This window comes from Mesoplodon bidens (genome assembly GCF_964165515.1).
Source record: "Mesoplodon bidens genome assembly, chromosome: 16".
In the NCBI taxonomy this organism is placed as follows: domain Eukaryota; kingdom Metazoa; phylum Chordata; class Mammalia; order Artiodactyla; family Ziphiidae; genus Mesoplodon; species Mesoplodon bidens.
This window is the reverse complement of record NC_138173.1, coordinates 22,739,190-22,754,934: the sequence shown is the minus strand read 5'-3', so window position 1 is coordinate 22,754,934 and position 15,745 is coordinate 22,739,190. Positions and strand designations below refer to the sequence as shown.

The 15,745-nt window shown below is 32.6% G+C and overlaps 1 protein-coding gene across 1 annotated transcript; it reads left to right on the top strand.

The window, feature by feature from the left end:
* Window positions 1-8,804: 8,804 nt before the first annotated feature.
* On the top strand, window positions 8,805-15,406 carry IL7 (interleukin 7; the record flags this gene model as incomplete). The annotated part of the gene is made up of 3 exons (XM_081214261.1): window positions 8,805-8,879; window positions 9,948-10,079; window positions 14,600-15,406. 3 exons carry the CDS (start codon window positions 8,805-8,807, stop codon window positions 14,717-14,719), a joined length of 327 nt encoding a protein of 108 aa, XP_081070387.1. The 3' UTR covers window positions 14,720-15,406.
* Window positions 15,407-15,745: the final 339 nt, after the last annotated feature.

Sequence of the window (15,745 nt, the reverse complement as noted above, 5' to 3'; positions counted from 1 at the left end):
GTTTTTTTTTAATGAATGATGTTGGATTTTGTCAACTGTTTTTTTCTGCATCTATTAATTTGATCATGTGATTTTTCTTCTTTACCCTCTTAAAGTGATAGATTACATTCTTTGATTTTTTTGAATGTTGAACCAGTCTTACATATACGGGTGAATATCACTTGGTTATGGTGTATAATTATTTTATACATTGTTGGATTCAATTTTTTATGTTTTGTTGAGGATTTTTGCATCTATTTTCACAAGATATATTGATCTGTGGTTTTCTTTTCTTGTACTGTCTTCATTTGGTTTTGGTATTAGGGTAAGCCTGGCCTCATAGAACAAGATAGGTAGTATTCCCTCTGCTTCTCTCTTCTGGAAGAGATTATAGACAATAGCTATGATTTCTTCCTTAAGAGTTTGATAGAAATAATCAGTGAACCCATCTGGGCCTGGTGCTTCTGTTTTGTAAGCTTATTGACAATTGATTGAACTGCTTTTATAGATATAAGCCTATTCAGATTGCCTATTTCTTGGTAAATTTTGGCAGATTGTGTCTTTTAAGGAATTGGTCAATTTCATCTAGATTATCAATTATTGTCTAGAGTATCTATTATACTTGTTAATGTTCATGGGATCTGTAATGATGTCCCCTCTTTCATTTTTGATATTAGGAAATTTGTGTCGTTTTTTTTCTTAGTTAATCTGGTTAAGGTTTTTCAATTTTATTTATATTTCCAAAGGAGAAGTTTTTTGTTTTGTTGAGTTTATTGATTTCCTGTTTTTAATTTAATTGATCTCTGCTTTAACTTTTATTATTACTTTTTTTTTTGGCTTTTGCTTACTTTGGATTTAATTTTCTCTTCTTTTGTAGTTTCCTAAGGTGGAATCTTAGATTATTGATTTTAGATACTTTCCTTATTTAACACATGCAGTCAATACTATAAATTTCCCTCTAAGCACTGCTTTCACTGCACCCCACAGATTTCAATGTTATATTTTTATTTATTTCAAATATTTGAAAATTTCTCTTGAAATTTCTTCTTCAATCCACATATAACTTCAAAGTGTATTGTTTAATCTCCAAATACTTTGGGATGTCCCAGCTGTCTTTCTGTTATTGATTTCTAGTTTGATTCTATTGTGATCTAATAGCAGACATTATATGATTTCTATTTTTTAAAATTTGTTAAGATTCAATTTATGGCCCATAATTTGCTCTCTTTTGGAGACTATTCTATGTGTTCTTGAGAAAACTATGTAATCTGCTGTTGTTGGATGAAGTATGAAGTTGTCTATGCATGCCAACTATATAGAGTTAATTGATTGTTCTGTCAAGTTCAAATATGTCCTTACTGATTTTCTGCCTGCTGGATCTGTCCATTTATGATAGAAAGATATTAAAGTTTTCAACTATAATAGTGAATTCATCTATTTCTCTTAGTATTCTATCAGTTTTCCCTCATGTATTTAGACTCTTTGTTGTTAGCCGAGTACACATTAAGAATTGTCATATCTTCTTGGACAATTGTCTCCATTATCATTATGTAATGTCCATTTCATCCTGATAACTTTCCTTGCTCTGAAGTTGGCTCTGTTTAAAATTAATATAGCTACCCTGCTTTCATTTCATTAATGTTAGCATGGTATATATTTCTTCATTTTACATTTAATCTATATGTGTCTTTATATTAAAAGTAGGTTTTTTATAGAAAATATATAATTAAGTTGTGTTTTTTTGACCCACTCTGACAACCTCTGTCTTTTAATTGGTGTATTTAGACTGTTGACATTTTAAAGTGATTATTGATATAGTTGGACCAATATCTACCGTATGTTTTTTACTTTTTTCTATTTGTTGCTCTTATTCTTTGTTCCTATTTTTGTCTTCACATTTTATTTGTCTTTTATGGTTGTGACATTTTATATGATTCCATTTCTGTCCTTTCTTAGCATAACAATTATACTTCTTTTTAAACTTTTATTAGAGGTTACCCTAGAGTTTGGCATATATATTTGCAACTAATCCAAGTCCACTTTGAAATAACTCTGTGCCACTTCACAAGTAGTACAAGTACCTTAAAATAATAAAATATTCCTAATAATTCCTCTTTTCTTTCCTCCTGTCTCTCATATCACTGCTTCATTGATTTCACTTATATATAAGCATGTATTTTATATATATGTGTATATATGTATAGATATAATCAAATTATATATAGTTAAATGCATTGTTGCCATTATTATTTTAATCAAAGTGTTAGGCCAATTCAGAATAAGAAGATAAAAGTTTTTATTTTTTTCTTCATTTATTCATTCTCTGATGCTCTTCCTTTTTCTATGTAGCTCTGAGTTTCTGATCTGTATCATTTCTCTTCTCTCTAAAGAAGTTTTTTTTAACATTCCTTTCAAGGCAGTTCTACTGGCAAAAAATTACCTCAATTTTTGTTTGAGAAAGGCTTTATTTCTTTTTTCCCTTTGAAGGCTAATTTCTCAGGGTACAGAACTCTAGGTTGGTGGTTTTTTCTCTCAATATTTTAAATATTTCACCTCACTTTTTTCTTGTTTGAATGATTTCAGAAGATAAATTGGATGCAATTTTTATCTTTGCTTTTCTGTAAGTAAGTTTCCCCCACTGACCCCCGTGGCTTCTTTCAAGATGTTTTCTTTATCTTTGATTTTCTAAAGTTTGAATATTATATGCCTAGGTATATGACTTGGGGCATTTATACTGCTTGGTGTTCTGTGAGCTTTCTGTATGTGTGGTTTGATGTCTGGCATTGATTTGGGAAAAATTCTCAGCCATTATTTCTTCAAATATTGCTTCTGTTCCTTTCTCTCTTTCTTCTGATATTCTTGCTATGCATATGTTACACAGTTTGTAGTTGTCCACAGTCTTAGATATTCTGTCCCATTTTTTCCCCTGGTATTTTTTTCTTTTTTCTTTTCAGTTTTGGAAGTTCTATTGTCATATGCTCAAGCTCAGAGATTCTTTCCTCAGCCATGTCTAATTTAATAAAGAGCCCATAATTCCATTACAGTGCTTTTTATCTCTAGCATTTCTTTTTGATTCTTTCTTAGAATTACCCTCTCTCTGTTTACATTATCCATTTTTTCTGCATATTTTCCCATTAAAGGCCATAGCATAATAATATATATATATATATTTAATTCCTAGTCAGGGGCTTCCCTGGTGGCGCAGTGGTTGGGAGTCCGCCTGCCGATGCAGGGGACACGGGTTCGTGCCCCGGTCCGGGAGGATCCTACGTGCTGCGGAGTGGCTGGACCCGTGGGCCGTGGCCACTGGGCCTGCACATCCGGAGCCTGTGCTCTGCAACAGGAGGGGCCACAGCAGTGAGAGGCCCACGTAACGCAAAAAAAAAAAAAAAAAAAAAAAAAAAAAATCCCAGTCAGATAATTTCAACATCACTGCTGTATCTATCTCTGGTTCTGATGCTTGCTCTGTCTCTTCAAATTGTGTTTTTTGCCTTTTAGTATGCTTCGTAATTTTTTGTTGGAAGGTGGACATGATATTCTGCATAAATAAACCTGTGGTAAATGGGTTTTTAGTAATATAGTGAGAAGGTGTGGGGAGATGGGAAGCTTTCTATAGTCCTTTGATTAGGTCTCAGTCTTTTGATGAGTCTGTGCCCCTGGATTGTAAACGTTATCAGTGCTTCTGGTAAACTTTACCAGATGCTTCTCAATACCTCCCGACTTAGGTGAGAAAGGATGTCTAGCAAGGACTGGAGCTGGGTATTTCCCTTACCCCAGATAGGTTAGGCTCTGATAAAATTCCAGCAGGTTAGGTTCTCATAAGGGGAGGCCTTGTTAAGAATAACATAACACTCTGGCATATTTCAAAATCAATGCTTTTTCCCTCTCTCTGCCAGAAGCACATGAGGATTTTTCTCATATTCACTGTGAGGACCTCATAGAACTCCTGTAAATAAAGCTCAGAAAAAGTGTGAGCAAAGGGGGACCTCCAGTGGTAGGTCCCCTTGGAATTTTAACTCTAAGACTTGTCCATTCTGAGCTTCCAGTAATTCATCAATTACAGTTCAGGTTTTTCTATCCCAGCACTGGTTCACATGGAGGTTTCTGCTCCTGGGTTTCTGGTTCTATAAATTGTAATTATTGCATCAGCTGTCTGTTTCTCCAATATTTGGGGAGACAGTTTACCCTGTGACCTCACTTCTCTGAAAGATATAAGAAGATATATAATTGCTGATTCTTCAGTTTGTTCAGCATTTTACTTGTTGTTATGATGGAATGGTGACTTCTAAGCTCCTTACCTCCCAGACTAGAAACTGGAAGTCCTACACACAACTGTATTTTCATTCTAATATTCTTTGATTTATATAGTATTTAATTAAGTGATCTAATTAAATAATAAGTATAACTTAGTGTTTAGGAATTTACTTAGTAAATATGCAACTCCAATTGTGAATGCAAAAACACATGAGTATATCAGAAACTGGAGTTGGGAGTCTTTGGTATACTGTGAGCATTAGTCAATATGTTTTACAGAAGGAGTAGAATATTGATTATCCCAGCAAGTTAAGTGAAGATTAATTAGTCAATTCTTATACATATGTTCATGCTTGTGCATATGCATATACATTTGAATATATGCTTATATATAACACCTTTTTCTTTTGAAATATTTTTATTATAAGCATGTTTTATTATAAGCTTATGCTCTTGCTTATATTATCTCAAAACAAATAACATATCTGCTTAATACTTCATTTTACCATCTATTATCAGCTGTTTTTTAATTTAGTTTTGCTTTCTTTATGTGAATAGATTTTGTAAAAGACAACTTGCCTTTTCAGTTGGCCTTGTACATTATGGATCACCACCTTCTTAAAACAGTCTATTCCCCAGATTTTCTAACTTTCTGGCTTCTTTATGTATGTTCTTGGATCTCTGAATGTCAACTCAAACTTCATCTGTTTAAAACCAAACATATTTTATTCACACCACCTCTACTACTATTCCCTATCTCAGTGAATGGCAACACAGTACATCCTGCTGCATACACCAGAAACCCAGAAATCATCCCGGGTCTGTCAATCTTCCTTAACTTTAATTCTCAAATAGTGTTATATTTGCTTTTTAAATATTTCTCAAGTCTATTCACCTATTTCTACATTCTTTCCCACCACCAAGTTCAATAAACCATTATTTCAAGCACTATGTAATAGTCTGCTAAAGATTCACACACATACTTTCTTGAAACTTTCCAAACCATTTACCATGCTGCTATTAATATGATCTTTGAAAAAGGTATTTAGTCATTAATTATTGATTTTAGGATCAAGACAAAGCTCCTTAACGTGTCCTTAAGGCCCAGCATAATTTAGTTTCCTCCAGATCTCTTTCGTATGAAACCGGTAATTTATCTTGCTTTCTCAGCTATGTACCAGCTTTCCCTTGCTCTCTTTCATCCAGCAGCCTATCTGCCATTATTCCCTCCCACTTAACTGAAGCCATCCATGCTGTTTTCTACATCTTTACTCTTTCTCTATTTTCTTTTTCTCTAGTTTATTCATGCTTCAGATCTCAGTTGAAGTGTTCCTTTCTTAGGGAAGGCTTTACTGAGGTTCCTAAGTAAAATCCTTCTTTATAGGCTTTATGGTAGCATATACTTTTTATTCATAACAATTATTAATTTGAGATTTGATTGTGATTATTGGATTAATGTCTGTCTTTACCACCAGACAGTAAATTTCTTGAAGGAAGGAACCCTCTGTGATTTTGATCACAGTTCTCTCTCCACTACTATGTGGCACATGGTAGATTTTCGACAAGTATTTGATTGAAGAATAAATGAATGACTTTTAATTTAAGCAAGGAATTAACTACCAATTCTTACAATAATCTGGTAAGCTACTTAATGGTAAAATTTGTAACATTTGAAATAGGATTCCAAGAACAATACAGACCTTTTCAATTTTCATACAGGCTACAGATTTCATTAAAAATAAGTTTCACTTTTCAAAAGGTCCTCCAAATGAGTCTTTATATTCCATAAGACTTTGGGCCGTGTGTGTGCTGTGATAGTGATAATCAGAAATGGAAAATATTTCTGTAGGGACCAAGTTCATTTTCAAAGAATAGTAAGACACGAGACTGAATCTTTCTTCTCCATATCAAAATCCCAGTCCTTAGGCCCAGACCTACAAAATAGAAGAAGAATAGAAAGGAGACAGCTATCAGTTATGTAGCTGCCAATGAGAATCATTTATGGGCAGTAAATAGACATTAGTTCACTTAGAACACATGTAACCATGAGTGCCCCATTAGAACAGACATATGAAAGACATGTTGGAGAAAACCACACAAAATTGAATCATAAAAAAAAATCAAAGATAAATATATAAAAGAAAAAAGTGAAATAGAAAATCAACTGTGTATATAATTAGTGTTTCTGGGGAAGGGGCTGCTGTGCATGCATTAGAAAAAAAATCAAAGATAGAAGAAAACTATGCTAAAATGAAAGAAGATGCAATTCTACACATCAAAAGAACATTAGGTATCTTAGGAACAACTTATGTAACATAATGTTTTACACTGGAAAATACTGAGTTCACAGTCAATGTGATCTTGCCTTGTCTCTTGTTTCCTTCATATTCATAATAAATATGAAGAAATATTCACATATGTCAAGATGCCTGTAAGAAACTATTACTGATAACGTAACTCTACTATTTATTAAATCAAAAGATAGGTACATAAGGTTCTTTCCAACTCCATGATTCTACATATCTCAGTCTGAGCCATCCTTCTCACAGGGCTTAAATGGAGACAATTTCAGAAAGCAACTGTAGTTGGCACTCATGTATGCTTTGTTAAATCTATTCATAAAATGCACTAAAGTCAACTAGTCAACTATAATTGTGACTTTTATAGGATTCAACCTTTTAAGTCAAACTTTTAAGTGAGAATTTTATCTACTGCTGTACACATCTGGCAAACAAATTACCTGGTATAAAAACACCCTTTCTGTATCTGCCAAAAATGAGTTTTGTTAAATACCTGGAGCAATGGCTTAACCAATATGACTTTTCAAATATTCGTGTGTCATGCAATTGGTTAAAATGATCCAAGAAATAGGTACTAGTTCATATAATATTTGTGGTAAATTGGAAAACATCATACAGATTAGCTGCACATTTGTTTATCTTCTTTTTTTGACAGATGGCATGGCAAAAATGAAAAGCATGTTTTATCAGAGAGAAATGTATACATGATTTATTGTACTTCTTAGGGTTAAATGCAAGTCAATAGGAAAATGATTTAACAGGCAAACATTAATTTTCCACTATCTTTTCAGGAATACGTATAATGGCAACATGAGGATAGTAATAGAAAAATATATCTATTTGCACTTGAGATATTTGCAGCATGACTGGGATGTCTGGCACTAACAAATCTGTTTACATAAGCATACTTTTACAAATATAAGATGTTATGTACAAGTGTCCAAGGATGCAGCATCTGCCCTTTACATCAAATGGCATAAGAAAATGGGACTGTGTTTTCTTGTCTTTGTTCCCCTATCAAGCTTGGCAGAGGACTTTGCCCATTGGCCTGTAGTAAGTGTTGAATGGTTAAATGAATGATTACGTGTTCAGGCTGTAATTCCTATAGATAAAACAGATACATTTAAAGTCAGGATAATTCCAGAGACCATTTATGCTTTTCAGTGGTGAGAAGAGTAATGCATATGTTTCTGAGAGGCAGATGAAGATTAGAAGCCCATGATTACATCCTGCCATTACTCCACGTTTTATCTGTTCCTTAGATGACAACACATAGGCTAAGATTGCTTGAAGTCCTTCTAGAAGCTCTGATAGCATGGAATGGCTAGTTTGCTGGACAGAACTAGTCCAATCTTGTGCATAAAGAATCTGAATCCTTAAGAAATTCTTCCTAATATGTCAAGTACATTCTTTTTTTTTTTTTTTTTTTTTTTTTTTTTGGTGGTACGCGGGCCTCTCACTGTTGTGGCCTCTCCCGTTAAGGAGCGCAGGCTCAGCAGCCATGGCTCACGGGCCTAGCCGCTCTGCGGCATGTGGGATCTTCCCGGACCAGGGCACGAACCCGTGTCCCCTGCATCGGCAGGTGGACTCTCAACCACTGTGCCACCAGGGAAGCCCTCAAGTACATTCTTGATTCAGCTAATACCCACCTTCTAATACTACATTCCTTAGAAAAGAAAAATGAGAATGTGCCAGTTTGCCTTCCCCCCCTCGTACATGACAATGACAATGCACATATTCAATCTCACTTTTTTCTCAGCTAAATTCTACCTCAAACATCCCCAACTGGATTATTTAAAATGCTGCAGAATGAATTTCAAATTTACTCACTGTCAAGAGGCTTCACCTTCATTCTAAAGTAAATTCCCTTTGTCGCTGTTTGATAGTGGCAGGAAATTGGACCAAATAACCTCTTAAATGCATCTCAACCTCATGATTTCAAAATTTATAGTACGCTGTCTATATAGTATAACTTCTAAAATAGGTACTTTTATTTCCCCAAAAAAGCCAGTTTCTCTCCATGATTTCTGAGCTTAACCTATAGAGTCTGGGGGAAGCTCTAAATACGTGAGGGTTTGTATATGCTTGTTTATTCTTCAACAATAGACAACTATTCTTCCTGCCTAGTCAGCTAAGTCAGACTAAAGTTATTTTCCTTAAAATGCACATATAAATACCAAGTATTATAACATTGTTATTTTTATAATTACTACATGCTAGAAAGGTCCCCAGTTTAACCATATTATTTTATATTATTTATTACAGGACAGCATGATAGACTTTGATAGCAATTGCCTGAATAACGAACCTAACTTTTTTAAAAAACATTCATGTGATGATAATAAGGTAATGACAATTATTTGGAGTTTATATGTCATTCAAGCTTGATTTCATAGAAGCTTATATTTTTTGTATCTCTTAATTATATTGATTATATTAATAACACAGTCTTTTGGCTCTAACCCGACAATTCCCACTGATATGTTAAGTTATACTATGGTCTTTTATACTTTTATTTTACAAATAGCCCTATGCTTATTTGATAAATATTCCTTTTAATTTTAGCATTTCATTTTCACCTTGAAAATACTAGAACTGCTGAATTCAAAGACACATATCTTTTATTTCTGAAATTTTTATGCAGGAAAATGCTTGTCAGAGTGACTGCTCGCACACATACACACACACACACACGTAATGGGTGTAATTTAGTTGTAGGCATTTTGAAATTTTTTCTTTCAATATTTGCTTATCTTCAAACCACTACCACTTCTAGTTAGTATAATATTACAATCTACAGAATTTCCAACAAAAATTTGTGTCATCTCTTTCTGCAGAAACTAGTGTGTTATTCAATAGACTTTTTTAAAACTCACAATAGCTGAGTTAACTTCATGGCATTTAAGAATATATCCATAAATTCTTTTTTTTTAATTTCTTACATTAAATATTTGAAAAACTTGTTTTAGGTGAATAGGCCCTTTATTTTCTTATTGCCAGCTATTCTTCCATAGCTCAAAAAGGGCAAAAATAATAACAATAAGAAAAGTCACACATACCTTTCACTATTATTGCTTTCAGAAGACCTCTCCTTTAGTTATCTTGTTTAAAATTGAATAAACTTGTTATATGTTCACTCATAAGCGATAAGATCACACATAGCAAAGAAAAGAGACTTTAAAAAGTCAGATAATCATTAAACTGGGTTCTAGGCACTTTAGGCTGTCACCTGGGAGCTAAACAGTTTCAGTCTAGTTGCTCTTCAGTCATGCGATTAACTGGAATAGAAGAAAACTGGGGTGGAGGTGGGGTGTTACTTAGGAATACAGTTCTGGCCTTAGGCTCCTTAGGAAAGCTTATCACTTCTTAATATTTTATTTGAAACACAGCCCTTCTGATTTTTTTCTGTAATAGGAAGCTTCGTTTTTATATCGTGCTGCTCGAAAGTTGAAGCAATTCCTTAAAATGAATATCAGTGATGATTTCAATCTTCACCTATCAACAGTTTCACAGGGCACATTAACACTGTTGAACTGCACCAGCAAGGTAAGCTGAGGACTGTTTGAACAAAACTGTAAACAACTCCAGTGATAAGATACTATCATTCTCTGATGATCAAATTGTTAGCATAGAAATCTAAGTGCTTACAAAGAAATTGAAATACACTTACTCAATTCTAGAAGAGGAAAGCCTCAACTTGTAAAGTACCTATTCATCTCTTGGCTAGGGCAAATAAATTGTTTTTAAAAAGGTACTAAAAATAAATGAAAGCAACATTGTAAGTCAACTATACTTCAATTAAAAAAGGAAAATAAATAAATGAAAGAAAATAATAAATTTTATTGTCATAATAACTTTCAAGGAGGCTAGTGTGATAAGTTGGGTGAGGAATGGTAAATTTTTATTTCTAAAATGTCTTAATAATTTTAATCCATACATGTACACACTTATAAGAACTCATGGCCAATAAAATGAGTAATCAAATGTATTTAACAAGTATATTTGTATATAAAAATTGGGCATATTTATGTCCAACAATTTTCAAGTTTTTTGCCTCAATAATTTTGATAAGTATAGGGCTAATTTTTTCCTACTTCTCTGCTAGTGGTCATGAAATGTAAACAATAAAACAAAATTTGGAAGACATTATCTTGAGACTAGACAACAGTTTCTTCATCTGCAAAGTGGAGAAAAATATAGTACCTACATTATAGGATGTGAAAATGACATAATATAGAGTACTTAGTACTAAAAAGTTTCAATAAATGTTTTATAATTACTATTATTATTATTATTTTTACTCCCTCTTCAGGAATTTTACCAGCTGCCACATAAGGCCAAAAATATTTCTTATAATTTTTAAAAGAAAATTTTAATATTTTTATGATAGAAAAAAGATTGTGTGTGTTTTTAATTTTTAATACTAGTAGTTGTCCACAGAAGGTAAAATGGTAAGATTGTCCTGAGCCCTACTGACAGTGATGAAAATATATGTTGGACTGTATAAGTTGGACCACTTCATTTATCATTACATTATCTACTTGATGCAAGCCAGTCTCCTCTTGGTGTTGTGGATTTGCCAAGATTATTTCCAATCTTGTCCCCTTACTAATGTTAGTTCCTTATATGGAATTTCTACTGTTCTCTTTTCTGTAAATCTGATCTCTCTTGTTCTATGCATCCTTCAAGGCCAAGCTTAAGATTCATGAAGACTTTACATTCTAGCCTACCATCTCTTAATCCTTATTTATAGTGATTTAAAGTACAGTCAGCCTTTCATATCCATGGGTTCTGCATCCTCTGATTCAACCAACTGTGGATCAAAAATATTCAGAAAAAAATCTCTAGAAAGTTCCAAAAAGCAAAACTCGAATTTGTCAAGCCACATCGACAACTATTTACACAGCATTTATTTTGTGTTTACAACTATTTACATAGCATTTACATTGCATTAGGTATTGTAAGTAATCTAGAGATGATTTAAAGTATACAGGAGCATGTGCCTTGTTATATGCAAATTCAGCGCTATTTTATATAGGGGACTTGAGCATCCATCCTTGGATTTTGGTATCCACTGGGGTCCTGTAACCAATCCCCCACAAATACAGAGAGACTACTGTACTATCTAATGCAGGAATAGCAAGTTCATTTCATGTTGCTTACACATCCAGTTACTTAGTAATGGCTTATGTTGTGTATAAGCTTCACGTCAGGGCTTAACTGAAAAGAATGCAGAGCAAACTAGCGATATCACCTCTTGGCCTAGAAAGTGTTAAAGGTTATAGGTATGATGTATATTTGCAATTCTTTCTCTCATGTGTTGAGTTTTGCATTGATTACCATATTCCAAAATCAACTAATTGTAGAAAAAGAAAATACACAAATAATTCAAATCTTGAAGTTAAATAAAATTATGTTACAAAATTAACCTGCTACAATCCACATTTTTCTTGAAAAGAGAAGGCAAGATGTTAAAGATGGTCAGCTATATTGAATTTTCTTCGTGATTTAGGCATGCTACAAGCTTTTTATAGTTATTTCATTTTGCTTCTGATGGGTAAAGCTTAATAAAATTTATGGTAAGGATTTAACAACTTAATGCTAATGTTATTTTCATGTTGATTAAAATTCTAGTTTTGTCTCTGTTAGTATACCCTTCTATATTAGTTTTTCATACCTCACAGCAATTAACACAGTGCTGGGCATATTTGAAAAATTATGCATCCAGGTTATTCAGAAGACTAACCTCTCTTGTTTCTCCCTTTTCCCTGTTATTCAATTTCTAAATGAGATTAGTATTCTGCCACACTAACAATAAATAATTTAAAGTAGATATTCAAATAGATTAGATGAGCTGAGAGTAATATGAATAGTAGCAATTATATTAATGGAAGGAGTAATAAAGGATTAATAATCAATATTGTAAATATAATTTGGTTTTTAAGGGTAAAGGAAGAAAACCAACTTCCCTGGGTGAAGCCCAACCCACTAAGAATTTGGTAAGAGTGATTGTATAGTTTTCTTTTCTTATCAGCTTTTTACTCAACTTAATTCCTTAATATTTCTCTTTGAATTGTTTCCTTTTATATGCTCGATTTTGAAAATATTCATTATAATGTTGGTAAAAGGAGAAGGGAGGTACCCCTTAGAAATTGGATCCCTTTAAACTGCATTTTTAAAAACCACTATTTTAAAATTAAAGAAGCTAGAGAAAATGTCAGAGCATTGATTTTTTAAAAAGAAATAAAATTAAAACCTCAGTAGGTAATAGTAAAGGACATGAACAATATAGGAGAAAATAAACTAGACAACAAGATACAATGAAAAAAAGCTACTCTAGTAAAGAAATACATACTAAACATGAGAACCCATTTTATACCTATTTTATTAGTATAGACTGTACAGTATATACTGTATATGTATAATAGTATATGAATATTCTATATTTATATATATTTACACACATTCTATTAGATTATTACACAAAATTATATAACAATGTAGAAAATATGAATGAAAAAGTCAGAATATTTAATTAAATCTGATTAAACATTACAATGATATAAATATTAACTAGAATGAGACATAGAAAAATGAACGCACCTGGCTCATGAGAGCGATAGATTCCTTTTTCACACTTCCGTTATTATGTTATTTGACCACTATGTGTGTATATATATATATATATATATATATGGAAATTCCTTATTCCTCTTAGAGAAGCAGGGTGAGTCTGCACACCCTGGGACTCAGGAAACCCTAGGAATTCAACCTGAAGTGGAATAGTTGAAATGAATAACTGAGCAATATAAATAAATACATTGAGGGTCTCTGGCTAAGGGGAACTTAGAAAGAAAGTTTAGAAAAAGGAGATAACATCTGTGTTCCCAGGATTACAGAGGCAAAATCATGGTTCTTTGTTTTTTTGTCTTTTTAATGAATGTTCAATCTTGATCTTTGAGAAAAGTCATCAAATATTCACATCTATGTATTTCAAACCTGCTTAGTCACATAAACTTCAATTTGCACTTTTTAAAGATGTCCTGGGACCCTCATTAAAGAGAAGAATACGAGAAATTCTCCTTCATATTTATCTTTGAAATCTGTCCTCTAATCTTTTAAGTGCATTATTTAAAGGATATGTGTTACTGTTACTAAATATATAGCTAAAAGAGATCTGAATGTGACTAAACTAAAAATAGGACAAACAAGCTCAAGACCTAATCATTATATTTACTTAATGTGTGACCATGGCGGCTTATTTATCCTCTTTACATCTCAGTTTCCTCAAATGTGAAAGGTGAAATAGTCAATTTCATAATTATTAAGTAGATAAAATGAAATAATGCATTTATAACACTGAGCACAATACCTGACCTAGAAAACACCCAATAATTGGTTGTTATCTAAATGAAGAAATTACTCAACCCTGTACTAATCCACTTCCCAGAGACTCATGGAAATATAACTGAGTATATGCACAGCTACTCTCCTATATATCTTTTCCGTGTGAGGTATCTCTTTCTCCACTTTCTGTAGGGTGTACAAGTAGCCCTTATTAAGATTTTTGTCAGGGACTGAAAACTAGCTTATGAGGCAGGGATCTTCCATACTCTAGGGAAGACTAGGGAACAAGCTTTATCAGGTATGTCCTTATTAATCATCTTTGACAAAATAAACTGAATATTTTCAGTGTTAATTATTCCTTCCATAAAAACATTTTTTCCATTGTAAAAAAGTCAATTGAGTAATGTACAAATCTTTCTCACAAAAGTTTAAATAGCACTCTTTATGACCACTGTTGCAGTGGTGAAAATGACATCCACCTAACAAAGCTCTTTAATTAATCCTAAATCTTAAACCGTAACAACCTTGACTTTTCTACACATCAATGATCACAATTATAGCTAGAAACCATGGTTTTAAAAAATATCATTCAAGATTCTTTTTACTTAAACCAAATTTTTAGTGTAAGCTAGCATAATGGATATTAAAGATTAAATATTTTTAAATGTGTATTTTTATAAAAATGTGAACTTAAAAACTTTTTTTATATATTTCTCTAGGAAGAGAATAAGTCTTTAAAGGAACAGAAAAAACAGAATGACCTGTGTTTCCTAAAGATACTACTACAAAAGATAAAAACTTGTTGGAATAAAATTTTGAGGGGCGCTAAAGAACATTGAAAATTACGGAGTGGCAATATAAAAACTTAAGAGCTTTATTTGTATCCTCCAAGAATCTATCTGCTTATGCAATTTTCCGGGTAAAATGTCTTCTGGAAGTTACTGAATGCATCCTGGTAAAAACGGATTACGGCAATTGAGAAATCCTTACTGTAGTACTAGAAGATGGACATAAACAGTGGAAACCAAATGCTGCAATCAACAAACTATTTCACATGCATGAGGACATATATCAATCGGTATTAATTCTGAACTGATTTTTGTAAGACAATCTATGTAAGATATTAGTTGCAATAATACTTTTTAAACCTGTTTAAAATTTTCAGAAGACATATAAATTCTGTGAAATATATAAAGTTTACAAGGATTAAAAATTAACATGTCATTATTACCAAAATAATTTTATGGCCCACTATGCATCAGCATACTGCAATGAGAGTGGAAATTGTTGTCATCTGTGCTGGAAATGTTTCAGAGTTACAGTGAGATATGGATAAGGCCCATGAGAACAAGTGTCATACAGCTTAAAGAAGCAGTAGCATAAAGGAATCCAAGATAATTGAGAGATGTAATTAAACATGAATGTATAACACAGTGCCTTTAATAAATGATATAACAGATGTTTTAAAATGAAGATAAAGAATAATTCCACAAAATAGAAAGTCATCTGTTCTAAGGATGCTAGTACTGAGTTACTGTTGTCATTTATGTGTAATAAAATTTGTCTAAATGAGTTTGCAACTTGGGAACTATATTTTTAAGAGAATAATATATGTTGGCCTTTTAATTAATGGAATGTATATATTTAATTTTGACACTCTATTTGTATATAAAAATATTTTCATACAGTATTACAATTGCTTACTATGGATAACATTTCTCCTTTGATAATAAATGACCTATGTATTAACACTGTCAGATTCACTTAATGAATCCCAATAGGAGTTTAGTTTGTTTGGTTTTTGGCTGTACCATGCGGCTTGCAGGATCTTAGGTCCCCAAGTAGGGATCGAACCTGGGCCCTCT